The sequence below is a fragment of the Prunus persica genome, chromosome G4, assembly GCF_000346465.2.
Source record: "Prunus persica cultivar Lovell chromosome G4, Prunus_persica_NCBIv2, whole genome shotgun sequence".
Taxonomy (NCBI): domain Eukaryota; kingdom Viridiplantae; phylum Streptophyta; class Magnoliopsida; order Rosales; family Rosaceae; genus Prunus; species Prunus persica.
Genome location: NC_034012.1, coordinates 10,788,117 through 10,815,169, shown reverse-complemented (window position 1 = coordinate 10,815,169; position 27,053 = coordinate 10,788,117). Strand labels below are relative to the sequence as shown.

The 27,053-nt window shown below is 37.7% G+C and overlaps 4 protein-coding genes across 4 annotated transcripts; all 4 read right to left on the bottom strand.

The window, feature by feature from the left end:
- On the bottom strand, positions 704–1,717 carry LOC18778866 (translation initiation factor IF-1, chloroplastic). Its single transcript, XM_020563150.1, has one exon. The coding sequence runs from the start codon at positions 1,449–1,451 to the stop codon at positions 942–944; it is 510 nt and encodes a 169-aa protein (XP_020418739.1). The 5' UTR covers positions 1,452–1,717; the 3' UTR covers positions 704–941.
- LOC18781467 (translation initiation factor IF-1, chloroplastic) lies at positions 2,277–2,732 on the bottom strand. The gene has a single exon (XM_020562270.1). It carries the CDS (start codon positions 2,730–2,732, stop codon positions 2,277–2,279), a length of 456 nt encoding a protein of 151 aa, XP_020417859.1.
- LOC18779461 (vacuolar protein sorting-associated protein 25) lies at positions 8,362–9,411 on the bottom strand. Its single transcript, XM_007212076.2, has one exon. The coding sequence runs from the start codon at positions 9,088–9,090 to the stop codon at positions 8,548–8,550; it is 543 nt and encodes a 180-aa protein (XP_007212138.1). The 5' UTR covers positions 9,091–9,411; the 3' UTR covers positions 8,362–8,547.
- On the bottom strand, positions 10,170–13,296 carry LOC18779614. The gene has a single exon (XM_020562269.1). It carries the CDS (start codon positions 13,294–13,296, stop codon positions 10,432–10,434), a length of 2,865 nt encoding a protein of 954 aa, XP_020417858.1. The 3' UTR covers positions 10,170–10,431.

Sequence of the window (27,053 nt, the reverse complement as noted above, 5' to 3'; positions counted from 1 at the left end):
AGGTTTCATATAACAGAGAGGGTTTAGGGTTTTAGGAGGAGGAGAGGTTTTAGAGAGTTGGGTTTAGCAGGCCTTCTTGTTGTCGCCACGTTTGTCGTTTCCGTTTGTTTTGTCAATTGAACTGGGCCAAGCAAGTGGCCATTCTTTGATCCACCAAGAAAAATAAAAATGGGAAATTTATGGGCTTATAAATAAAACGCAGATGCTAAGTAATTTCTCATCCTAAATTAGATACATCTGAATTTCAGTGAGTTACTCTCCTACTAGGGATGAATTGGAGAAATTATGTTTTTTTATTTATTTTTATGAACAAGGGACGAGGTTTTTGAGCTTAGAACATCTTCTCATACCGAGAAGAAAAGTACCACAAAATTAGGAGCTAGATGGTTATATTAATTATGTTTAGAGAATTAAGTATTGCTTTTTACCTAATATGTTTTACCATAGCCTAAGTTTCTCTTTCAAAGGATCATATAAACTATAAAGGGCATGACAAACATATTAGTCTACGTTTTGCTCAATATACATCTTTGATTTACAGTGGTTCCATTAGAAGTTAGATTTCTTAGTGTATTATTAATTTCATAAACACATTTTATCAAGCTTTTGCAGCCTTGTAAAGACCGAAGGCAAATTGTAAACATTACTCAACGTGATAGAAATTATGTTTGACATAAATTCCCTCGAGAAAAATAACTCGGAATTTAGCTAAAAGTCGGGAATTGAATAAGAAAAATTGATATAGGGATAAGTTTTACCATAACCTTAGTTGCCCTTTCAGAGCATCATATAGACCATAACAATGGTAATACAAATATAACATCCAATTCTTCACCAAAACGACTACACGGCAGAATCCGAATCAGTGAAAATCATAATTCACAGCACACAATAAATCCCAACAAAATGTGACAACATCCCTTCTAATTCCATTCAATTCTTCAGTAGGATTTTTTCCTTTTCAAGTCTTTTTTTCCCAAAGTCTTTTTCTTTTTCTTGTCCTCATCGTCTTTGTCAATTCTACGAACAATACGACCTCTAGTGGTATCATAACGGCTGACTTCAACCCTGACTCTGTCCCCAGGCAAAATCCTGATAGAATTCTGTCGGATTTTGCCAGATATGTATCCTATGACGGTGTCTGCGTTGTCTAGTTCGATTCGAAACATACCGTTGGAGAGCGACTCCGTGATCGATCCTATTTGGCTGAACTTCTGTTCCTCCACTTTCGGCGATTTGCTCATGACCACAATGCTGCTGGGGCAATTTCTGAGGCCGACAAGGTTGGTTTTGTAGTTGTTATTAATGTGAAGATGGGGCAGAGGTTTTGGGTTTGTTTGGAATTTCACAGAGGATGATGGGGTGAGGGGGAGGGTTAGGGTTTTGGAGTGGAGGAGGGAAGAGTGGTGGAGGATCGGGTGGTGGACTGATGAAGATTGTGAGGTTAACATGCTTTTTGTGGGCGGAGACTGAGAGAGTGTAGGAGGAGGGGGAGGTAAGAGCACCACAGCGGGGGCTCTAACTACCAACCACCGTAGGTCTACACAGGTATATGGGCTTCAAAATGAGAAGGTCTCACAAACAAGTATCTTTAGAAGAGAGCCCAACGGAGTTTGTATAAAAATTTATATAATAAAATAAAAACTCAATTTCAATTTAGTAACCTGAACTTTCACCTATAAAACAGATTAATACTCGTATTTTCAATTTTAATATTTTAAATAAAAATTATTGCAATGTAATTCAGCCTCTAGGGTGATCATTAGGAAATCTGTTAAAACTTTTTTTTTTCATAAAAATAAAATAAAATTTTAGTGACATACTATTGTGTTTTATAATTCTTATTTTAATTTTAGTGACAAGCTATTGTGTTTCGTAGTTCTTAATTTCAATTTTGAGTGTAAAATCAAGTTTAACTTAAATGTTTTTGTTTTCTTCGTATAAGTTGGAAAGAATCGAACATAAAACCTTAGACACGGAGGAGGAAAATGCATTTTATGGTGGCATAAATAAAGGATATAGAATAAAATTGCTCAAGCACTACAACTATGGGAGCAACACAATATTGTACATTTGAATTTGCAATCCAACCCACATCACAAATCAGTACCCAACCTCAAATCACATAATACAATTCAAATTGCCAAACAACACAACATTTCTTCTCAACATTCACATTACACAACACAAATGTTCCAATGTCACTTACAATAAAATTACAAAACCAAAAACAAAAAACAAAAAACAAAAGAAAAAGAAAAAAGAAAGATTCCCTTTTATCCTTCCCTTTTAAGTCTATCTTCTTTTTTAAATCTATAAACAATACGACCTCTGGTAGTATCATAACGACTGACCTCAACCTTAACCCTATCCCCAGGCAAAATCCTGACAAAATTCTTTCGGATTTTCCCAGATATGTATCCTATGATGGTGTCCGCGTTGTCTAATCGGATTCGAAACATACCGTTGGGGAGAGATTCCGTGATCAGCCCTTCTTGGCTGAACTTCTGCTCCTCCACATTCGGCGACTTGCTCATGGCCACAACGTTAGGGCAACGCTTGGGGATCAGAAGCTTGGTTCCGGCAAGAAAGTGGCTGCTGCTGTTGCTGTTGCTGTGCAGATGGGGCTGAGGTTTTGGGTTTGATTGGAAACTGAGGGGAGAAGATGGGGTTAGGGTTTTGGAGTGGAGGGGAGAGTATTGGAGGATTGGGTAGTGGAGTGAGGTTAACATGGTTTTTGGTGAGAGAGAGAGAGAGAGAGAGAGAGAGAGAGAGAGAGAGAGATGATGGTTTGTTTCTGTTGCTGTCTGTGTTTTATGGGTGGAGAGAGACTCAGAGGGTGGAAGAGAAGGTAAGGGGATTGGGTTTGGGTATTTTGGGGAGTGTATTAAGAAATATTGGATGGTGTCAAGGGCAAATCTGTAAAAAAATATATATATTTTTGTTTTCAAAGTTTTGTTAATTTTTTTGTTCTTTTTATACAAGATAATTTACTCTAAACCAATTTAATCTAACTTTGAAAAAGGATCCATTAATGTAGTAGTTTGGAGCAATTGCTCCTTTAGAAAAGGTCATGAGTTCGATTCATACTATCCGTGTAGTGTGTGTGAATTTAGTATATTATCATCCTTTTTTAATAGGAAAAATCCTATAAATAAAAAAAATACTTTGGCAAAACAAAAAGAGAAGTTCTAATCTAAAGAGTGAGAGATTTGAACTTTGATTTATGGACAGACAACTTTATTTTTCTTTTTGTTTTAAAGAAAATAACAAATATATGATTGTAGGTTACTATAAATTCTTTTTCTATCTAGTTTAACAAAAGAAACTAAATGCTGCAAATTAAGTAAACGACCCACTAGTGTATTGGTTTGGATTAAATGTTCCCTTAAGAAAGGTTATGGTTTCGAATTCTTGCATATGTATAATGTGTGTGCATTTAGTATGACATCGCCCCTCTCAATAAAAAAAACTCAAAAAAATTTTTGCTGCAAAGTAAAAATTATTAACGATTGAATACTTACATTGATACATATTACATTTTTTAAAAAAAAGACATTATAGAAAATGTATTACAACAAAAGTGAACAACACATCTTATTGCTAAGATTCTCACATGTTATTGAATGATAATACACATGTTATTTGTTGTCAATCTGATTACTGATTCATATTATTAACCATGTATTCCTTCTTGATAGTTACTAGTACATACATGACTTTTCCTATTTTTGATGCAATGTCAACCCTTGTATTTTTGTTTCAACTATATTAGAATAGCCCAAAACTGCAAGTTTGTTATAAATGTAAATTCAAATTTCTGCTTTTAAGTATTTTATTTTTTTTAAGAGTTTTACTTTTCTGTAGTTCAAGTATTTTGGATCTTTGATATTTTTTGTTTGTTCTTCAATGTGTAAATTTGGGATTGACAATTTCATTTCCATTATTTACTTCTTATTGAGAATAGGGCATTTCCCATTCATTACACATTTGTCAATTTGGATTAGGTTTCGTGATAACCATTATGGGATTTCTTTAATCAAGTTAGTCAAGGTGATTTGACCAAGGTACATGTTCAAGCACGAAAAGAGCTTTGGCTGATCTTGTGGATGATATTCACAGTCAAACTGCCGAAATAAAGGCTGGTTTGACATCCGTCTTGAAGTCTGTGTGAAGTAGTTAATCCTAGGCAATCTATGACATTTAACTTTGTGTTTCTTGTCATATTCGTTTATGACTATGGAGAAACATGGTTAATCATTATCTTATCCTTCTACTTCATCTTTCAATTTCAACCAAAAACAAAAAATCTTCTACTACATCTTTGATTCTTTTTTTTTTTTTTGATTAAGAAGGGGGGCAAAGCCCCAAACAAAAACAAACAGACTACACAAACTGGTCTAAACAGACCAATCTAGAATGAACAACTCCTAGCAGATCGTCAACTAGATAAGCACTTAACCAACTAGGGGCATGCTCAAGAACGCACAGCCCAAGATCCACTTGGTAACTCCAATTAGCCAAACAGTCAGCAACAATATTCATCTCACGGAACACATGCTGAAGGGCACACCTGGGAACCTGCTGCATAAGGTCACAACAGTTCCTAACCAAAGCAGCCAAGGGATGCATAGCAAGCATAGAAGGATTCTGCCAGAGGTTTACTGCAATAGCTGAGTCTATCTCAATAGTGAGATTACTGATGCCCTTCTCAATTGCAAGCTTCAAACCAAAGAAAAGCCCCCATATCTCAGCCTCAATAGTGAGATTACTGCAATCTTCTACTACATCTTTGATTCTTTGTTCACAACTAAATCTACTACAATATGTTTAATATCTCACATAGTTTATGAACAAGATATTTTTCCTAACATTGAGAATAGTAATATCACTATAGTAAGATTTAGTTCATTTATGAATGAATTTTATATTTTACGACATGCTATAGTTTCATGACAATTAATTCTCTTATAGGTTGATATCACATGTAAATGAATGATTCATATCATGTTAGTTTATTTGAAATATCTTGTCACGCATTTGGCATTTATAATGTAATAATATAAAGAAAAATCTTATTAGGATCCGACAATTCTCTTTTGGGCCCCAACATGCTCGCTACACACATATCTATACAATTTTCCATTTTTTTTTATATACCCAATTTAACTTCCTAAAATACGCTCACTCATGTAACAAACCCAACCCAATATCTCATATCCTCACTACATCTCAATTAAATTGACAACAATATATTTAATTGCTTTCAATATCTCACGTATTAATGCATGAATGATTTTTTTTTTTTTGGTTCAATGTGGGGAGAGGAGGAATTTGGACTTGTAATCTCTCTGGACATTGGAAAAAGAAATAATTAAACTAAAGATTAGTTGACATATGAATGAGTGGGATGTTTTAAGACATGTTATAAATTCACGTTAATTAAGAGCATGTTTGGTATTCTATTTGGATCCAATTTTATAAACTCATAAACAGATTTTAAGTTCAAAGCCCAAAAAACCTGTTTGATAGGCCCCTTTGTAAAAACCAAAAGACAACTCAAAAACACCCCTATAGTTGAAAATAAAAAAGTGAGATTTTACGGTTCTCTCTCTCTCTCTCTCTCTCTCTCTCTCTCTCTCTCTCTCACTATAATAAAAAAGTGAGATCTTACAAATTTTCTGATTTTAATTTCAATTTTTTCAGATCTTTGAAAATATTTTGAATTTCAATACCAAACAAGTTTTTAGATCTTAAAATCAATATTTAAAAACTCATGTTTTAAAATAAAAAAAAATCATAATTTTTGAGTAGGATACCAAACGGGCCATAATTCTCTCATTATAATAGGTTGGTATCACATGTAAAGGGATGATATGTATCATATTAATTTTAATTTTTTTCTTTTTGGAGAACATGTAAGTTTTTATTTCAATTATTCTGTCACACATATGGCATTTAAAAGGTATAAACTAAAGGGAAATTTTATTAGGACCCAACTTCCTGACTACAACTACATCTCATCAAATTAACATTTCTTTCTAGACCCACCGTAATTTCCTAAAATACCCCAACATCTCATTTCCTAGCTACACCCAACCAAACACATTTGAGATAGGTATTCAAATGATTTACTTTGAATGGACGAATTTTACTTTTCAATCTTGTGTCTTCTTTTTTTTTTTTTTTTCTATCGAATTTGACAAATATGATGCATTTCAGTGAGTTTGTAGTTATTCTTTTATGTTTATGGTAAATTTGTAAGAGTTGGTTGAAGAAGGTGATGACGGTTTTGGGCAAGTGATGCAACTGTTGGATCTAGCCAAAAACAATCGTTTATTCTTTTATATATTTTGATGATAATTATATATTGGGATAAAATGAACAATTTCGTGAGGCTAGTAGATGAGGCTGTCTAATATCAAACACATTGCATTTGCACACCGTTGATGTTATTTATCTAAACAATCAAACAGTTACATTCTAAGAAGCTATATTTCCCAAGGAAATTACTTGTCACTAGACCCTAGAACTTTCTCATAATCTTCATGTCCCCTAAATCTAATTGGAAGGATACATCGTCTGCCAAACCGCTGCTGCAAGCGGATGATTGCAGCAAATAGCAGATATACAGAACAGACAATGACGTCCTGAGAGCCGGAGAAGAAACTTGCATGAGGATCGATAGAAAACTTGGATGACCAAGGATCATAGGTTTTTTCCCTGTAAAGGTCATATGCGTGTGGAAGCACACGCATAAAAGCGATTCCAAGGTAAAATGTCCAAGAAAGAGCACTTTTCTTTGAGTTGAGAAAAATGTTGAGGAGGACTTGAGGGAAAACAAAGCAATCAAGAACTAGACCGGCATAGGATCTTAAACGGCCCCAAAGAAAATGCTTTACAATGTGAAGTTGGTTCTGCTTGACGTTCATGAACAGAGCAACAAAGCCCCCTGCTATGTATAATGGTGAACAAGCAAGGAACACCTTCTTCTCAGCAACCCAGGAAGCCTTGAGGTTGTGATCATGCAACTGTGTGTACCATTTCAGCTGGAGGAGACGTTGATGGAACAAGAAAGCCAGCAGCATGACAACCGTACGGCTATCTCATTCACCTCAATCAGACAGGGGACGTAACCATGAGACAGGGGACGTAACCACTCCTTCCAAGAAGCTCTCTACAACCATTAATTAAGCTAAACATGGGATGAGAATCCACAACATGAGTGACCCTATGAACCACAGCTTGAGAATCACACTCAATCCCCAATAATCTTCAACCTTCCTCCCAAGATAGCTGCTACTCATGGAAGAGACCTCATAACTCAGCTTCCATAACAACAAAATCTCTAACTCAATTTTCATCAGAATTTCTCAAAAGACCTCCACTCCAGCACAATATGAGAATCAATAGCATGACAACTACCATCAATATTGAGCTTAAGCCAACTTTTAGGGGGATGCTTTCAGGCCACCATAAAAGCTTGTCTAGGGGGTTTAGTTGAGAAAACCATATTAGCCACATGCCACTCCCTACCAAATTGCAGCACAATATTAATAGGACAAGGAGGCCGTTGAAATCCTTCATAAAAAACATGTTTGCAATGCCATTTCCAACAAAACCAAATGGTTGTAGGTAGAAAACACCAAAAACCAAGTAAGACCATGATACATGAATCTGGCCTTTAAATTCATTTGCATCCATGAGTCTTGCTGCGCTTATGAGTAAATGCTCTAGAGTTTCAGGTTCAGCATGACAAATAGGACAATGAGTAGTCAGATTTCGTATCTGAATTTGAACATTAGCAAGCAGCTTACCATGCTCCCAAATGAAGGTTTTTAGTTTCGGAGTTATTTGCATATGCCACATAAAATCCCAAGGTCAAGGTTCAAACTCCTCATCCTCAAACAAACCAAGATAAACAGATATGACAGATTGAGAATTATCCGAACCTCGTATTATGATGTAACTCAAACTAAAATGAAGACAGCAGCAGTACAAGCAGTATTCAGTCGCACTGTCAACCAGATCATCAGGTGAAAAGAAACGCCCCCCACCCCCCCTTCCCCCCAAAAAAAGCAGAATCTATGTTTCAGTTGAAGCATGACAAGCACATTCTATTTGATTCTTAACCACAAAGAACTAACAACACATCAATGGCCATAGTCAACGGTTAACTTAGTTTGAGTTCATCGAGCAATACAAACAACCACATTGCATCTGCTACAAGAGCAAGTTAATGCTTTGATGTCTGTATGGTCCAAAGACTCCAAAGAACCCTAGAAAGAAAACCATAATCTAGCTACATGATAGAAGAAAAACGATGATTTCTGATTTTAAACAAAAGCACCAAAGATTTAAGAGAAAAAAAGAAGAATCCCCAAAATTTTATTGTCATTTAGATTAGGCCTGAAGCACATCAACATAGGTATCAAGTCATTGCAATACTGTGAGAATATACGAAGCATTATCATTCAAGCAACACAAACACAACAAAATACAGATGAGTTCTCCTAGTCCTAGATTATGAGTCAAAGGGTACCCAAATCAAGCGGAGAACTTCACACCCTCATCATCAGCTGTAGTCCCCTTGAAGATTGCCAGCTTCCCTTTCTGTTCCAGCAGCTTCAAAGCTCGCATCAGAACCGTACGGTCAATCCCGTGAAGCTCTGTGCCTCTAGATTCAGGCCCAGACCGGATTTCCTCCACTGTCATCACACTATTCTCCAACCCATTTTCCTTGACGAACTCTAGAATAATATTAGCCCACTCTTGAATCCGATGCCAGAGTATAAGGCACTTTCTGTGATTTTTATCCAGCCATTCTGCTCGACCTTGCGAGACCAAAGCTGAGAGGAAAGCTTCCCTGGCTTCGTGGGTAAGAGACCTCTCGATCGCAGGGTTTGAGAAGAGAGGAAAGTCTTGGTCTTCCACAGCAATCACAAAGACGTTCTGGGTTTTACAGTAATCGAGAATGAGGTCCTTCCATAGCTGAATCTGCTTCTCGCGGGTGTCTCTGACTGGTTGCAGTGTGAAGTAAGGAGGGTAATTGAAGAACTGGGGAAGCTTGAAATCACCCAATTTCTGCATCTGGGTGATCTTCTTTTGACGACAATCGCGAGCCTGAAGCTAACTGTGGAGGGAGGACGATGAGAGTGATGCGTTGCAGATTCTTCTTCTAAACCCCAAGTAAAGGTCACTGAGACGCCATTTTGCTGACAATTCAAGAAGCAGGGAGGTTAGAAACGTGGGGTGGTCCTCTGTTCTTTTCTTTTTCTGGGTGCTCTTACATGTTTTTGGGGTGCTCTTTTTTATACAAACGGACGCTACGAGAAGGATGAAACTTCGAGTGCTTTAATTATGAGTATAAATAAATAAATAATTTACATTTTTGCTTTTTGTTTTTGGAAATAAGTTTACCAGTTTGTTTACCATGCTGCTTCAATTTTTTTTTTCCGTAATGGTTAAATTTAGTTAATTATTCATAAGTAATGCTTTCTAATATCAAATACCAAATTTTATTAGATAAATTCAAACAGTACAACTAATGTGTTTGTTAAGACATTGAATTAGTCATGCATACTGCTATGTTACATGTACATAGCAGAACAAGTCATGCATACCGGTATACTACTGACCATGTACGTAGAGTATCCTTCAATTTTAATCCCTACGAAAAAATTTACACAATTCAAAATGTTTGATGTTTAAGCTGATTCAAACTCAATCCAAACATTTCACTCTCATTTCTTCTATATCCTTTCTTTCAAATCATACAATTCCGTATCATGATGCGATGTTGATATTAGATTTTAGCAAAAGTTATAATTTGGTCCCTATAATTTGGATTTTTTTTTTTTAAACTTTAGTTTCTGTAATTTCCATTTTTTCAATCAAATTCGTATACTTACCATGCTTTGCTATTCTTTTGTACTCGTCTCGTCTAAAGATGAAGTGTCTCCATCTAGTCTAAACATTCACTCAAAATTTTATAAAATAAAATTTTAAATTAAAAAAAAAAGAATAAGAAGAAGTCAAGTTTAAAACTGTTATATTTTGGCTAAGATATTACTAAAGAAATAATAATTAAAATAATTAAAAATGGCTAAGATATTACTTAATTATAAAAACATTTTGTGCAGTATAGCCGCGCGGCTATACTTTTAAAATATTCAAGAACAAACACATTTAAATACATTATACAGCCAATTTCCTATTTCATTACGAACCATAAATACGCAATAGATTATCAAATATACTATGCAGCTATCCAGAAACAAAGATCATCACTGAATCAAACTGATTCCTAGAGATTTACAAAAAAGACAAGAATCACAAGATCAATCTAGCTTAGTAAACCATACCAAAGTTGCCTGGAAAATACGAAAGGAAAAAAACAGCAGCACATAGAGAATAAGATCACTTTGGCAATTACCCTTCAGTAACAGTAGGGAGCTTCTCATATTCACCCAACTCTCTCAACTTTTGAGGAAGAATGCAAAGACCCCCAAACTTCTGCTGCAAGTAAATGATCCCAGCAAACAATAGACCTCCAAAAGGAATGATCACATCCCAAGCAGTAGAGTAAAAATCTGCTACAGGACTTGCATAAATGTATGATTCATTCAATGGGTGATGAGCAGAGTTTTGAGCCCTGTAAAGATCATATGCATGTGGCAGAACTCGAACAAAAGTTGTTCCGATGTAGAACCAAACAGACAGAGCATTCTTCTTTGATTTACAGAACATGTTGAGTAGAATTTGAGGCAACAAAAAACCATCCAAGACCAAACCAGCATAAGATTTCAAGGCACCCAAAAGGCGGTGCTCTTGATAACCTGAAATCACTGGAACATCACTTTTAGTGCCAATCTTCCTCCAATTCATCAGAAGCAAAGCAGCTAAGGCTCCTGCTACATATACTGGTAAAGCCACAATGAAAGCCTTCTTCTCCATGACCCAGAGCTTGTTTTGGGGACCGTTGTTCATGGCTTTTGCTAACCATGTTAGGCTCAGAAGACGCAGTTTCAACAAGAAACCTACCATGGTTATTGTCCTTACAATCACCCCATTAACTTCAAGCCCTCCACCGCGTCCAAGGAATACTTTTCTGTGGTTGGTGTTGTTTGTGAGCATGGCTTCATCATTTACCATAAGAGGAACCATGTCGGCCAGGGTCAGAATAAGTAGCATGAAAATGGAAATGGAGGGAAGCACATCAGGATGTCTTTTCACATGGAAGAGTTGCAATGCCACAAAAATACATGCAAGTGTGGTGGATATATGAGCCAAGCTGATCTCCACATCAATCCACCAAATGGATCGCTTTGCTTCATCCACATAACTGGCAGCTGAAGAGAGATCCAAATGTTCAAAATAATGAGGGTCGGACTTTTTTCGCGTGCTTTCAATGCTTCCCTTAATAAAACCAGAAGAATTTGCTGGAGGGAACTGAAAATTGACAACAATTTCACAATCAACAGAATCAGTTGTTGGTTGTACATTATTTGAGCCCAGATTTCTACAGCCTACCATGCACAGGCTTCCTTCAGTTTCATCATAGATCCCTTCAGCAGAAATCTGCACTTCGTGTACAGTTGATGTATTTCCCAACTTTGCATAAGATATCAGTTTGATGCTAATTTTGTAGCTAATATTGTAGGTGATCCTGTGGTTGTAGCTATAGCTCACATGTGCACTCACAGAATCCACAGAGTACCCTTCAGTGCTTGCAACTGAGTTTGAATTTCTCATTGCATACCAATTCTGGTGGTAAAACTGGCTGCCAACTGAGAGAGGGACAGAACTGCCCCAAGAAACTACTCCTCTAGAATTTTTAGCTGACATATCGAATCTCATGTCATAAGAAAACGGATTCGGGTATGTGTTAGGCTTGTTATTAGCATTAGCGCCAGTCTTCAATATTGGGCACAACTTGGTTACTTTTTCAATTTGAGTATACTCATATTTCTGACCTGGAAGTAGAATTCTTCTACGTTCATTCTGATTGCTTTCAAATGTGATCTTTTCGAAATAACCTGACTCCGTCACAGCCTTCTTGCTCCAAATTTGCCCTACAACCCCACTAGTGTTTCCAATAGTCCATATTGCAGGAAATCTCAAGTTCAATCTTGTTGAACAATCGCCCACATGAGTATTATTCCAAGAACCTGCTGCATCTAAGAATTGGCAAGCAACAAGAAACAGCTGATTATTCTTTGCATCCCATGCGCCTTCCCCAACCAATGCTGTATTGGGATCGAAACTCCTCTGATACCAGACAGTGCCACTGTCTGAAAATTTCACCAGAACTCTCAACCTTCGTGTATCCTCGAAACACTCAATAGGCTTCAAAGACACAATGTGCGGCACATCAGAAGCAACAAACGGAATGCAGCTCTTTGCAGAAATGCAATGGCTTGAATATTTGAGATCAAAGTCATAATCAAGTACTTTTCTTGAAAGTGTTGAACAAAATGTCTGTATTTGCAAAGAACTTTTGGGATCATCACTTCCAGTACCAGGGAAGCTGTTATCAGATTTATTTGAAACCAGAGTGTACTGGTAGTTCATTCTAGGAAGCATCAAAATGGAGACTGGTTCAAAGTTATTTGGATCATTCTTAGACAAGCTCTCTAAGGTTCCACTAGTCAAACTAGTAATACTAGTGGAATTCATGAGATTATAGAGCTTAAGAACAACATAAAGATTTTGTAAAGAATTAGGTTCATTCAAGTAATTACCAATACCTGATCCAACCATACAAACCTTCCCTGAAGATGCTGACCAGAACCCATCTAACAGAAACTCTATTGACCTTCGTTTATATTGATTTGATCCAGAGTCCTTATAGTTATAGATGCCACCAGGATATTGAGGTCTGCTACTAGTGGAATCTCCCAGATAATAAAGTGTTCTGGCGCTTTCAAATTGAAGATTTGCTTGAAGCTTGAATAAGCCTTGTACATTAGTTTCTGTAATATTCCAGGTGTTGAATAGAATCGAATTGAGCCGATATGGTGAATTTGGATTAAGAATTCCACTGCCGCCGCCAGTGTAGTAACCTATCTGGTGATTGAAAAAATAGCCAGCTCCTGCGAGTGGTTTCGGGGTTGACTCGGGAACAATTGAAGCACAATGATCAGCATAAGAGACTTGATCAACAGCTGCAGCAAAGAATGAAACTGAGTTCCAAGAAAAGGTGGTTAAAACAAAGAGGAATATGAGAAGAAGGTTTGGCTGTGTATTAATGGTGGTTATAGCAGAACAAGACTTGCAGTTCATGAAGATAGCCATAGGTTCTTTGGTCATGTGTATTGGAGGAAAGATCATGATCAAGAACAAGACAATGCAATGTTCTATCTATGTATTTAGCAAAATAGGCCATGTATGTACCAGGTCATGAGTACCAGGTCAACCACCACCATCCCACTGACCCAGAATAGTCCTCTATCTATTGAAGTTTTCTTCAGTTTTAATTCCACACAAAAAGTTTTATTAATTCTATGGTAGGTTTGATCAAAAGTATACATTCCCTTGAATCTCCATAAACAAATTTGTTGTATTTGATTGGTTGTCTCTTTATAAGTTTATGTTTTTCCCTCGAATCATATTGCATAGCTAATTGTTATATCTTTGCCCCTTGTATATATTGAAATTGTATTTATGTTTAATTTACATAGTTTGTTCTCTTTTGTGATTTCGTTGACTTTGAAAATCTTAGCATGACAATTTCGTCTCGTGACAGTAGATTCAGGAAAAGTTATAATTTTGGTCCTATAAAATGGCATGTAATTCACCAGTGGGGTATAGCTCAATTGGTTGAGCTTTTCTACCTTCACCCATAGCTCAATTGGTTTCAGCAACCTAAATTGGAACAATTATTTTTTTATTTTTAATACAAGCGATATGGGGGAGAGAAGATTCGAACCCAGTATAATGAAAAGAAAAAAACCGTTTAGGAATGTAATTTCAGTGAATATCAAGCAACACTTGGAAAGCCATTGTGTTATTTGTAAAGCAGTTTCCTTATGATAAACAGAGTGCATACATTTAAAAAGTGCAGTTCTAAAACGCTTCTAGAAAAGAGGATAAGAAAGAGAATCAAAATGACAAGACTGAGACTTTTTCCAGCCTAATTGGAAAAGTAAAGCAGCAGAGAGGTGGCCATTTTCCATGACCTACAGAACACAACACCTCAATTACTGTCTGAAATAACACTTTTTGTACATAATTTGTGAAACTAAACCAGTGCAGGATCTATTACTGTTTAACATACTCCTCACAAGTTTAAATCCCTTCCTGAGAAAGTACGAAAAAAAAACAAAATAACAGCAGATAGAGAATATAATGTCCAATTCTCTCAACAGTCTGCATACCTGAGAGAGTTACACCCACATCACTTTGGCAATTTGCCTTCAGTAACAGTTGGGACTTTCTCATATTCACCCAACTCTCTCAACTTTTGAGGAACAATGCAAAGACCGCCAAACTTCTGCTGCAAGTAAATGATCCCCACAAACAGTAGACCTACAAAAGGAATGATGACATCCCAAGCAGTGGAGTAAAAATCTGCCACAGGACTTGCATAAATGTATGCCTCATTCAATTGGTGATGAGCAGAGCTGTGAGACCTGTAAAGATCATATGCATGCGGCAGCACTCGAACAAAAGTCGTTCCCATGTAGAACGAAACAGACAGATACTTCTCCTTTGATTTGCAGAACATGTTGAGTAGAATTTTAGGCAACAAGAAACTATTCAAGACCAAACCAGCATAAGATTTCAAGGCACCCAAAATCGGATGCTCATGATAACCTGAAAGCACCACATCATTGTCAGTGCCAATCTTCCTCCAATCCATCAAAAACAAAGCAGCAAAAGTCCCTGCAACATATACAGGTAAAGCCACAATGAAAGCCTTCTTCTCCATGACCCAGAGCTCGTTTTGGGTTCCGTTGTTCACGGATCTTGCTGACCATGTTAGGCTCAGAAGACGGAGTTTCAACAAGAAACCTACCATTGTTAATGCCTTTACAATCACCTCATTAACTTCAAGCCATCCACTACTTCCAAGAAATGCTTTCTAGTGATTGGTGTTATTTGTGAACATGGCTTCAAAATTTAGCATAAGAGGAATCATGTAGCCCAGAGAATTAGTAGCATGAAAATGGAAATGGAGGGAAGCACATCAGGATGATTTTTCACATGGAAGAGTTGTAATGCAACAAAAATACATGCAAGTGTGGTTGATACAAGAGCCAAGGTGATCTCTACATCCATCCTCCAAATGGATCGTTCTGCTTCATCCGCATAACCAGCAGCTGAAGAGAGATCCAAATGTTCAAAATAAAGAGGATCAGACTTTTTTCGCTTGCTTTCAATTCCTCCCTTGATAAAACCAGAAGAATTTTCTGGAGGGAACTGAAAATTTACAATAATTTCACAATCAACAGAATCAGTTGGTGCTTGTAGACTCTTTGAGCCCAAATTTCTGCAGCCTATCATGCACAGGCTTCCTTCTGTTTCATCATAGATCCCTTCTGCAGAAATCAGCAGTACTTCATTTCAAACTGATGTATTGCCCAACTTTGCATTAGATAGCAGTTTGATGCTTATTTTGTAGCTAATGTTGTAGCTGTAGCTCACAGGTGCACTGACAGGAGATTCAGTACTTGCAACTGAATCGGCATCTTTCATTGAATGCCAATGCTGGTTATAAAACCGATTGCCAACAGAGAAAGGGACAGAACTGCCCCAAGAAACTACTCCTCTAGAATTTTTAGATGACATGTCGAAGCTCATGTCATAAGAAAATGGATTCGGGTATATGTTAGTCTTATCATTAGCATTAACTCTAGGCTTCCTTCTCGGGCACAACTTCGTTACCTCATCAATTTTCATGTACTCATATTTCTGGCCCGGAAGTAGAAACCTTCTAAATTCATTCTGAGGACTTTCAAATGTGATCTTGTTGAAGTAACCTGACTCTGTCACAGTTTTATTGCTCCAAATTTGCCCCACAATGCTACTTGTGTTTCCAATTGTCCATATTGCAGGAAATCTCAAGCTCAATCTTGTTGAACAATCACCGACATGAGTATTATTCCAAGAATCTGCTGCATCCAAGAAATGACAAGCAACAACACATAGTTGATTTTTCTTTGCATCCCATGAGCCTTCCCAAACCAAAGTTGTATTGGGAACAAATGGCCTCTGATTCCAGGGCCTTCTACTGTCTGCAAATTGCACCAGGACACTCAACCTTCGTGTATCCTCCGAACACTCGGTGGCCTTCAGCAACACAAAGCGAGGTAAATTAGACGCGAAAATTGGACTGCAGTTCTTTGCAGAATCACAATGGCTTGAATATTTGATATCAATTTGTACTCTTCTTGAGAGTTCTAAACAAAATCTCTCTATTTTCATAGAACTTTCGGGATCATCAGTTCCATAGTTATTTGAACCAGAGCAGCTGTTATCGGATTTATCCGAAACCAGGGTGTACTGGTAATTCCTACTAGGAAGCATCAAAATGGAGACTGTTTCAAAATTATTTAGATCATCCTTAGACGAGCTCTCTAAGGTTCCACTGATCAAAGTTGTAAAACTACTGGAATTCATGAGATTATGTAGCTTAAGAACAACATTAGGAGTTTGCACAGGATTATGTCCTTTTGAGTAATAAGAACCTAATGATCCAACCATACAAACATTCCCAGAAGATGCTGACCAGAACCCATCTAGCCAAAACAGTAAAGATCTTCTTCGCCGATAAGGATTTGATGCAGAACCCCTATGGCTAATTGTGGAATTTCCCACAAAGTAATATGTTCTGGCTCTAAGAAAACGTATATGTGCTACGAGCTTGAATAAGCCTTGTACATCAGTTTCGCTAACACTCAAGGGGGTGAATTCAAATGTGTTTTTGCACATGATCTGATAGACTTTGGACTGAGAATTCCACTGCCGCCACCATTGTAGTAACCTGTTAGGGGATAGCCAAAGTAACTACGTCGTATATTGTAGGGTTTCACGGTTGACTCGGGAACAATTGAAGCACAATGATCGGCATAAGAGACTTGATCAACAGCTGCAGCAGAGACTGAAACTGAGTTCCAAGAGAAGGTAGTTGAAACAGTGAGGAATATGAGAAGAAGGTATGGCAGTATATTAATGGTGGTTATAGCAGAACAAGACTTGCAGTTAATGGAGATAGCCATAGGTTTTTAGGTCATGTGTACTGGGAGAAAGATCGTCAACAAGAACATGAACAAGAACAAAATAGGCCTTGGGCATAAGCAGGCAAGGCGGTCACCTAGGCCCCAATTTGTATAAACCCTTATATACCTATGTTATTTATTTTTTAACCAAAAAAAAAGGTGTAAAAAAACCTGTCAAATTATACAATTCAAAATTTAAAAAGAGAAAACTCAATAAATGCTTAATTGTTTTTCAAACTTATAGCTTAAGTCAATTAACCTAGTTAAATAAATTAAGAAATAAAATACGAAGGAATGATATATTCAACATCAAAGTCGAAATTTATAGGACCTAAGGCAATTGTCAACTTGATTATATGTAAGTTAATTGATACCTTTGTATCAAAAAATACAAGACGAGTGATATTTAAGTAATATTTTGATGCATTTTATTAAGTGGTTACGTAAATTACATATTCTTTATTTCTTTTATGTTACAATCGTAAATTTTAGTTCATATTTTTTTTTAACTTACCGGAAAAAAAAACTCTCATAAATATACATTAATTGGAAAGGAGGGAGTTCTTCAATGAGTTCGTTAAAATACAAACTTAGATTTTGAGCCCGAATCACGTTCCTATACCTAAAAATTCATAGTTTGGATGTACCTTGTATCACTTGTGACCTTCTAAAATATGGCAACACAAAAACATCTTTCAGTGAAAAAGAATTGTGACCAAACTGAAAAGGTCATATGAAGAGATATAACACCACTTCAAAGGGATGCAAAAAGAATCTGTAACTACTGCAACTAACTATTCTGCACATATCTCACATACAGAAATTTAAGTAAATTTAGGTTTTACCCATAAAAAAATTTTCACTTTTGGAAAAAGCCAAAGCTTTTTCAAAAAAGACAGAAAAACCTCTCAACTTTCAAACCAAAGACATGCAAATGTAAAGGATTTCTTAGGAAATCAAAAAATAAATAAGGGCAATTTTGTCCATTTTGGCTTCTTTTAAAATTTTTCTCTCTCCTTTGGGCTTTTCCAAAATCTCCCACAGATTTATTCTAGAGCATTACAGCTTACATTTTCGACATTTCGAAACCCGAAAATGAAATAAAAAGCTAAATCTTACATATTTTTTTCAAGCCCAACTTACATGTTCAAAATACAAAAGAAAGAAGATCGAAGCTGACAGTTGGATTCTCCAATTCTCTCTACAGTTTGCACCAAACAGGGAGGCTGCACCAGATCACTTCCATAATTAACCTTCAGTAACAGTAGAGACCTTCTCATATTCACCCAACTCTCTCAACTTTTGAGGAAGAATGCAAAGACCCCCAAACTTCTGCTGCAAGTAAATGATCCCCAGCAAAAAGTAAACCCCAAAAAGGAATAATGACATCCCAAGCAGTGGAGAAAAAGTCTGCCACAGGACTTGCATAAAGGTATGACTCATGCAACTGGTGATGAGCAGAGTTTTGAGCCCTGTAAAGATCATATGCATGTGGCATCGCTCGAACGAAAGTTGTTCCAATGTAGAATGAAACAGACAAAGCCTTTTCCTTTGATTTGCAGAACATGTTGAGAAGAATTTGAGGCAACAGAAAACCATCCAACACCAAACCACCATAAGATTTCAAGGCATCCAAAATGGGATGCTCTGGAAAATAACTTGAAAGCACCGCGAAATCATTGTCACTGTCAGCCTTCCTCCAATTCTTCAGAAGCAAAGCACCTAATGCCCCTGCAACATATACTGACAAAGCTACAAACAAAGCCTTCTTCTCCATGATCCAGAGCTCCTTTTGGGTTCCATTTGCTGATCTCGCCGACCAAGTTAGCTGCAGAAGACGCATTTGCAACAAGAAAGCTACCATTGTTATTACCCTTACAATTACCTCGTTAACTTCAAGCCATCCGCCACTTCCTAGTAAAACATTTCGGCGGTTGGTTTTCTTCGTGAACATGGCTTCAAAATTTAGCATAAGTGGTATCATGTAGCCCAGATTTAGAATTAGCAGCATGAACATGGAAATGGAGGGACGCACATCAGGATGTTTTTTCACATGGAAGATTTGTAATGCCACAAAAACACATGCCAGTGTGGTGGATATAAGAACCAAGGTGATCTCCACATCCATTCTCCAAATGGATCGCTTTGCTTCAACCAGGTAACCAGAAGCCGAAAACATATTCCAAGCTTCAAAAATAAGAGGATCAGACTTTTTCCTTGTACTTTTAATGCTGCCCTTGATAAAACTTCCATGCTTTGAATTTGTGGGAGGGAACTGGAAATTGACAAGAATCTCACAATCTACAGAATCTTTTGTTGGCTGTTCACTGTTTGAGCCCAGATTTCGGCAACCTACCATGCACAGGCTTCCTTCTTTAGCATCATAGATCCCTTCAGCATAAATTTTCACTTCATTTGAATGTGAAGAGTTTCTAAGTTTATAAATTTCAATGGCCAACTGTTTGAATTTGATGCTTATTTGGTAGCTGATATTGACAGGGATGCTGTTGTTGTAGCTGTAACTCACAGGAGCTGCTAAGTGTCCAATCCTTGCACTTGATTTTGGAATTTCATTTGAATACGGATAATGCTGGTAAAAACTGTTTCCGACGGAGATAGGGATGGCACTGCCCCATGCAGCTTCTCCTTTAGAATTTTTCACTGACATGTCAAAGCGCATGTCATAAGAAAATGGATTTGGATATATGTTGGTTTTGCCATCAGCAGCTTTCTTTCTTGGGCACAACTTGGTTACTGTTTCCATTTTGGTGTACTCATATTTCAAGCCTGGAGGTAGAACCCTTCTGATATCATTCTCAGGACTTTCAAATGCAATGCTTTCAAAATAACCCAACTCTGTCACAGTTTTGTTGCCCCAAATTTTCCCCACAGTGCTTCTCATGTTTCCGATTGTCCATACTGCAGGAAATCTCAAGCTCAATCTTGTTGAACAATCACCCACATGAGTTCTATTTGTAAAGGACTCAGTTGCATTTAAGATTCGACACGCAACAACACGAATCTGATTTTTCTTTGCATCCCATGACCCTTCCCCAACCAATGTTGTATTGGGATTGAAAGGTTTCTGATACCAGACACTTCTACTGTCTGCAAATATTACCAGAACTCTCAACCTTCGTTTATCCTCAGAACACTCAATACTCTTCAACGACACCACACGAGGCAAATCAGACACAGCTAATGGAGTGCAGTTCTTTGCCAATACGCAATGGCTTGAATATTTGAGATCAAACTCATGTTTTCTTTGTCTTGAAAATACTGAACAAAATGTCTCTAATGGCAAAGAGCTCGGTTGAATATAATTCCATCAGTACTAGTGTCATCGGATTTATTTGAAACCAAAGAGTACTCGTAGTTCATACGAGGAAGCATCAAAATAGAGACTGGTCCAAAATAACTTGAATCATTCTCAGAACTCACCAAGCTCTCTAAGGTTCCACTAATCAAACTAGTAACACTAGTAGAATTAATGAGATTATACAGCTTAAGAACAGCAGGAACATAAAGCCAACGACCATGTCCCAAGTAATCATAATTTGATCCAACCATGCACAGCTTCCCAGAAGGTTCTGACCAGAACCCCTCTAGTTTAAATCCTATCGAACTTTTTCGACTGGAAATTGATCGAGACCTGTTATAGATGCCACCAGGATATCGTAGATGACTTGTGGCATTTCCCACATAGGTAAACACAGCGTCTCTTTGAAATCGAAGACTTCCTTGAATCATGAATAAGCCTTGTACATCAGTTGTTTGAGCCCCCCAGATGTTAAATCCAATTATATTTTGGGGCTCATCATGAGGCAGATATGATGGGATTTGACTAAGAATACCACTGCCACCACCAGTGTAGTAACCTGTATGGTACTGGCGAATGTGATTGTCTGAATATCTTCTTGGGGTTGACTGGGGAACAAATGAATCACAATGATGAGAATAAGAGATGGAACTGGGAGGTGGAGAAGAGGATGAACTGAGGTCAAAGGAAAGGTGGTGAAAAAACAGAAGAATATGAGAAGCTTTGGCAATGCGTACCACATATTCAAAGAGGTGGTAGCAGAAGATTTGCACTTCCTGAAAATAGTCATAGTTTCCTATTTCATGTATATGGGGAGAGAGATGAACTAGAACAAGAACAAAATGCAATGGAATGTCTGAATTGTGTTATGTACTTTGCATAGTTTGGATTGTACTGCAAAATATGAATTATATATCAAATTCATTTGGGCGACAATTTCAAAGCGAGTAAGGACTTGATGACTTAGTTTTCATAAACAACTCAAACAAACAAAACCCAAGACTCTGAAAACCAAGCTGAATTTTGTTTTTTGTGAATGCCTAAAACAGACAAAGATATAGAAGATATTTAGGAAATGATAAAGGCACCCCGAAACAAGCTTCTTACACTCCTCATGCTTTTCTGCATATGAGGATTGCATGACGAAACTAGATTTGGAGTGCAAATAACAATTGTTGAATTCTCTAGAGATACAGGAATAGTCGCTTGGGTTATTCTTCTCCCAAAAGGAGGATTAAATAGTGAACAGTCAATTACAAGTATGGAAAGGAAATAAAGGCTAAAAAGTCAACTCCTATGAAGAAGCCTCTAACTATGCTAATCTGCTATTATGCACAATTAAGTATATACAAGTCAACACTCCCCCTCAAGCTGGAGAATAGATATCTTGAATTCCCAGCTTGGCTAAAGAAGACTCAAACACCTTGCTAGAAACTCCCTTAGTAAGAATATCAGCAAGTTGATCATTGGTTTTCACGCAAGGAGTGCAAATCAATCCTTGTGATAATTTCTCTTTGATGAAGTGTCTGTCAATCTCAATATGTTTGGTTCTATCATGTTGTACAGGGTTGTGAGCAATACTAATGGCTGCTTTATTGTCACAAAATAATCTCATAGGACCCTGAATAGTAATCCTCAAATCTCGAAATAAAATTTTCAACCATAATAATTCGCACACACCGTGGGCCATAGCCCTAAACTCAGCCTCAGCACTAGATCTAGCAACAACTGTTTGCTTTTTACTACGCCAAGTAACTAGATTGCCACCCACAAACGTGCAATATCCTGTGGTTGATCTCCGATCTGAAATTGAACCGGCCCAATCTGCATCTGTGTAAGCCTCTATAGCAAAGTTATTATGCTTTGAAAATAAAAGGCCTTTACCAGGTGATGATTTCAAGTATCTAAGTATCCTTTCAACTGCTTGCATGTGGACCTCACGTGGCTCGTGCATGAATTGACTGACGACACTCACTGCATAAGCTATATCTGGTCTTGTATGAGCCAAATATATCAACTTCCCTACCAATCTTTGATATCTTCCCCTATCAACAGCTGTATCATCAGTTTGCTTTCCCAATCTATGATTTTGTTCAATTGGAGTGTCCGCAGGCTTGCATGCTAACATTCCAGTTTCAGTCAGAAGATCAAGTACATATTTTCTTTGTGAGACAAAGATTCCTTCTTTTGAATGTGCCACTTCAATGCCTAAAAAATATCGTAGTGTCCCCAAGTCTTTGATATCAAATTCCTTGGCCAAATGTATTTTCAGCTTACTAATCTCCTTTATATCGTCCCCTGTCATAATGATATCATCTACATAAACAATAACAATAGTAATCCTACCATCCCGAGAATGTCGTAGGAACAATGTATGATCTGCTTGACTAGGACGATATCCATACTTTTGCATAGCTTGAGAGAATCTACCAAACCATGCCCTAGGAGACTGTTTCAGGCCATACAATGATTTTCTCAGTCTGCATACTTTTCCTTGAGAGGTCTCATCTATACCTGGAGGCATGTCCATGTATACTTCCTCCTCTAAGTCTCCATGGAGAAAAGCATTCTTCACATCAAATTGTTGAAGAGTCCACCCCAAGTTAGCTGCTAAAGATAAGAGGACCCGAATTGTGTTCATCTTTGCAACTGGAGCAAATGTGTCTTGGTAATCTATCCCATAAGTCTGAGTATACCCTTTTGCCACCAACCTTGCCTTGTATCTGTCAACAGAGCCATCTGCCTTATGTTTTATTGTGAACACCCATTTGCAACCAATAACTTTCTTCCCCCTTGGCAACTCCACCAACTCCCAAGTAGAGTTCTTTCGTAGAGCTCTCAATTCCTCATCCATAGCCTCCTTCCACCTTGGATTGTCTAGTGCATCCTGCAATTTTTTAGGAATAGATACAGAAGACAACTGATAGACAAATGATTTAAAATATGGGGAGAGACGATGAGAAGACATGAAATTTGAAATAGGATATTTGTACTTTGATGGACAAGAACGAAGTGGTCTCCTTAAGGCAATAGGTAATTCATTATCAATTGAAGGAACAGAATTTATAGGGTTATTTTCAAGTAAAGAACAAGAAGGTTCAACAAACTCTACCTCTGAATTACCTATCACTGGGGCAGCAGATTGGTCATTTCTTTGAAAGGGCACCTTATCTCTTTTTGTATACACCAAATCATATGGTGACATACGATGACCAACAGGTGGGAGAGTCAAGGAATTGTCTTCTCTTCCATTATCATTCTTTTCACTTTCATTTTTTTCAATTTTTTCCAACTCAAACATTGGCACACCATAAGACTTATCTTCACTACTTATATTCTCCCCCTGAAGAGAAGTCTCAGAACTAAGAAGAGAGAAATATGCATGGTCCTCATGAAAAGTAACATCCCTAGTAACAAAGAATTTTTTGGACGGAGGATGATAACATTTGTACCCTTTCTGAGTGGCAGAGTAGCCAAGAAAAATACATTTGAGGGAATGAGGGTCAAGCTTACCACTATGATGGAGATGCACAAAACTAATGCAACCAAACACTTGAGGAGGAAGATGATTAACAGTAGAAGGAGAACATGCAGCAGTGAACACCTGAATGGGAGTTTGAAATTTGAGAACCTGCGAAGGCATCCTATTGATCAAATAAGCAGCAGTAAGGACAGCCTCCCCCCAATAAGACTTTGGTACAGACATGGAAAGAAGCAGGGAACGAGCAACTTCTAGAAGATGGCGATTTTTCCGTTCAGCTACTCCATTCTGCTGAGGGGTATAGCTGCAAGATCTTTGATGAATAATGCCATGATTCGAAAAATAGGATTTGAGACCAGAATTGATGTACTCACCCCCATTATCTGAGCGGAAGACTTTAATCTTAGAATTGTACTGTGTATGGATCATTTGGTGAAAGGACTGAAAAATAGAGAAAACCTCACTTTTGTCAGTCATCAAATAAACCCAAGTAAGTCGGGAATAATCGTCAATGAATGTGACAAACCATTTGGAATTGGATAAATTTGACACACGAGAAGGACCCCAAACATCACTATGGACAAGAGCAAAAGGTGCAGAACTTTTATTAATACTTAATGGGTAAGAAACACGGTGGTGCTTAGCAAGTTCGCATATTTCACACTTAAATTGAGAAAGATCAACCGAAGACAATAAAGAAGGAAACAATTTTTGTAAATAGATAAATGATGGGTGTCCCAATCGTTTGTGCCATAACCAAATGTCCCTGGATGAGTCAGTAGCGGCATGAACTGTGGGAGAACTAGTATAGCTAGCTGGGTCATCCAAGAGATAGAAGCCCCCTTTCTCACTACCACGACCAATCGTTGCCCCGGTCCGTTGATCCTGAATTACACAATGAGTGTCATAAAAGGTGACAAAGCAATTTAGAGATTTAGTAAGCTGACTTATTGACAATAAATGGTTAGACAATCCAGGAACATGGAGAACATTTGAGAGGGACAAAGAATTCGAAAGGAAAACAGAGCCTTCACCAACCACAGGAGTGGGTGAACCATCGACAGTGGTAACACAAGTCTTACTAGGGGATGAATAACGAGAGAAGAAATCAAGTTTAGAAGTCATGTGATCAGTTGCCCCTGTATCTATAATCCAAGAGTCTGAGAAAGACTTACCAGATGCACTAAGACAACAACCAAAGTTACCTGATGAGATGGCTAAGGAACCGGAAGCCCCTTTAGATCCTTTATCAGAGAGCAAGCGAGCACACTCTTGAACGATTTGTTCCATTTGAGCAGAAGAGAGCTGAGAGGTAGGTTGGTCATTCTGATCACTAGAAGATGTGTGATAGGCTCTGGAGCTGGAACGGCCCCCTTTGCCACCTCTTCCCTTGCTGCCTTCAGCTTTTTCACCCTTCTTGCCAGGCCACCAAGGTGGATAACCATTGAGCTTGAAACATTGCTCTCTCACATGCTTAGTCTGATGACAATAATCACATTTCAAAGCATCCTTATCATCAGATTTCGAACTCTTAGCAACATTACTAGATGAGACAGTAGCTGAAGAACTAGATTGATGTACTGGTGGTGCCCAAGCCGAATGGCTTGCTGTAGAAATCAAGGCAGACCCTTCTAAAGAGGGTGGCATAACCATAGCAGATCGGCGGAGAGCTTGGGCACGCACGTATGCATAGGCTTCACGCAAAGAGGGAAAAGGATCCTTTCCAAGCACCTGTGTTCTCACTTGATCCAAATCCGGATTAAGACCAGCCAAGAACTCAAAAGTACGTTCCTTCTCGATCCGTTTTTTTAACGCAGCAGTATCATTAGAGCACTTCATGTCGCACGGCTGATAATAATCAAGTTCCTGCCATAAAGCTTGGAGTGAATTAAAGTATGTCTCCAACGTCTTACCTTGCTGAGTAGTGGCTTGGATCCGACGTTTCAATTCATAAATCTAGGCATCACAACCTCCCTCAGAATAGGTTTGAGAAACCGCATCCCATATCGCATGAGCGGAGTCGAGACGCATATAGCCAAGACTAATATCTGGGGTCATAGCCTGGAGAAGCCATGATCTAAGCATAGCATCTTCTTCAACCCAAGTTATGAACTTTGGGTCAGTATTATCTGGTTGCTTCTTCTCTCCAGTCAAATATTCAATCCGACCTTTACCAGTAATATATAATCTCACAAAATGAGACCAAGCCAGATAATTGGTGCCATCAAGCTTAGTTGGCAACAACTGGACATTCATCAAATCATGATGATGATTGGAATTGGCTGGAAAAGATACAAGAGGCCGAGAATTAGAAGAATCTGTTATATCTCCCATTAGATCAGGAAATCCAGAAAATAGGAGTCGGTAGTGTCTGTAGCAGTGGGCAGGTTTTGGGTATTTAGGGCTTTAGGTCTGGGTATTATGAATTTCTGGCTAATTTGGAGTAACCTGTAAAAAAGGTTTTTTAAAATTCCTCTCTAGAGAGCTCTGATACCATGTTGAATTCTCTAGAGATACAGGAATAGTCGCTTGTGTTATTCTTCTCCCAAAAGGAGGATTAAATAGTGAACAGCCAATTACAAGTATGGAAAGGAAATAAAGGCTAAAAAGTCAACTCCTATGAAGAAGCCTCTAACTATGCTAATCTGCTATTATGCACAATTAAGTATATACAAGTCAACAACAATTTCCAACATTTCTAAGATTTTTTGCTTTTTTCTTCTGTAAGTTTTTTTATTCTGGTGAAACTCTTCTGTAAGGTTTTTATTCTGGTGAAATTAAACATCATACTATGGTGCAACCAAATTTGCAATCATCTCTGTGCCATAGCCATTAATTACAAATTACAATGACCTAGAAAGTGCAAACACCATGCAAGAATCTGCTACAAGTTTAAATGACCTGTGTTTATGTGTTGTATATGAGCTTTTGCTATGACTACTTTGGAGTGTCAATAACAATTTCCGTGACTCGACCTACCTCCATTAATGTATGGACACAAATAAACCTATTTTCTTCAAGTCTGTGAATC

Bases quoted from the DNA above. Each gene is read 5' to 3' on its own strand.
- LOC18778866 (XM_020563150.1), bottom strand. From the start codon at position 1,451: ATGTTAACCTCACAATCTTCATCAGTCCACCACCCGATCCTCCACCAC.
- LOC18781467 (XM_020562270.1), bottom strand. From the start codon at position 2,732: ATGTTAACCTCACTCCACTACCCAATCCTCCAATACTCTCCCCTCCAC.
- LOC18779461 (XM_007212076.2), bottom strand. From the start codon at position 9,090: ATGCAGAAATTGGGTGATTTCAAGCTTCCCCAGTTCTTCAATTACCCT.
- LOC18779614 (XM_020562269.1), bottom strand. From the start codon at position 13,296: ATGGCTATCTTCATGAACTGCAAGTCTTGTTCTGCTATAACCACCATT.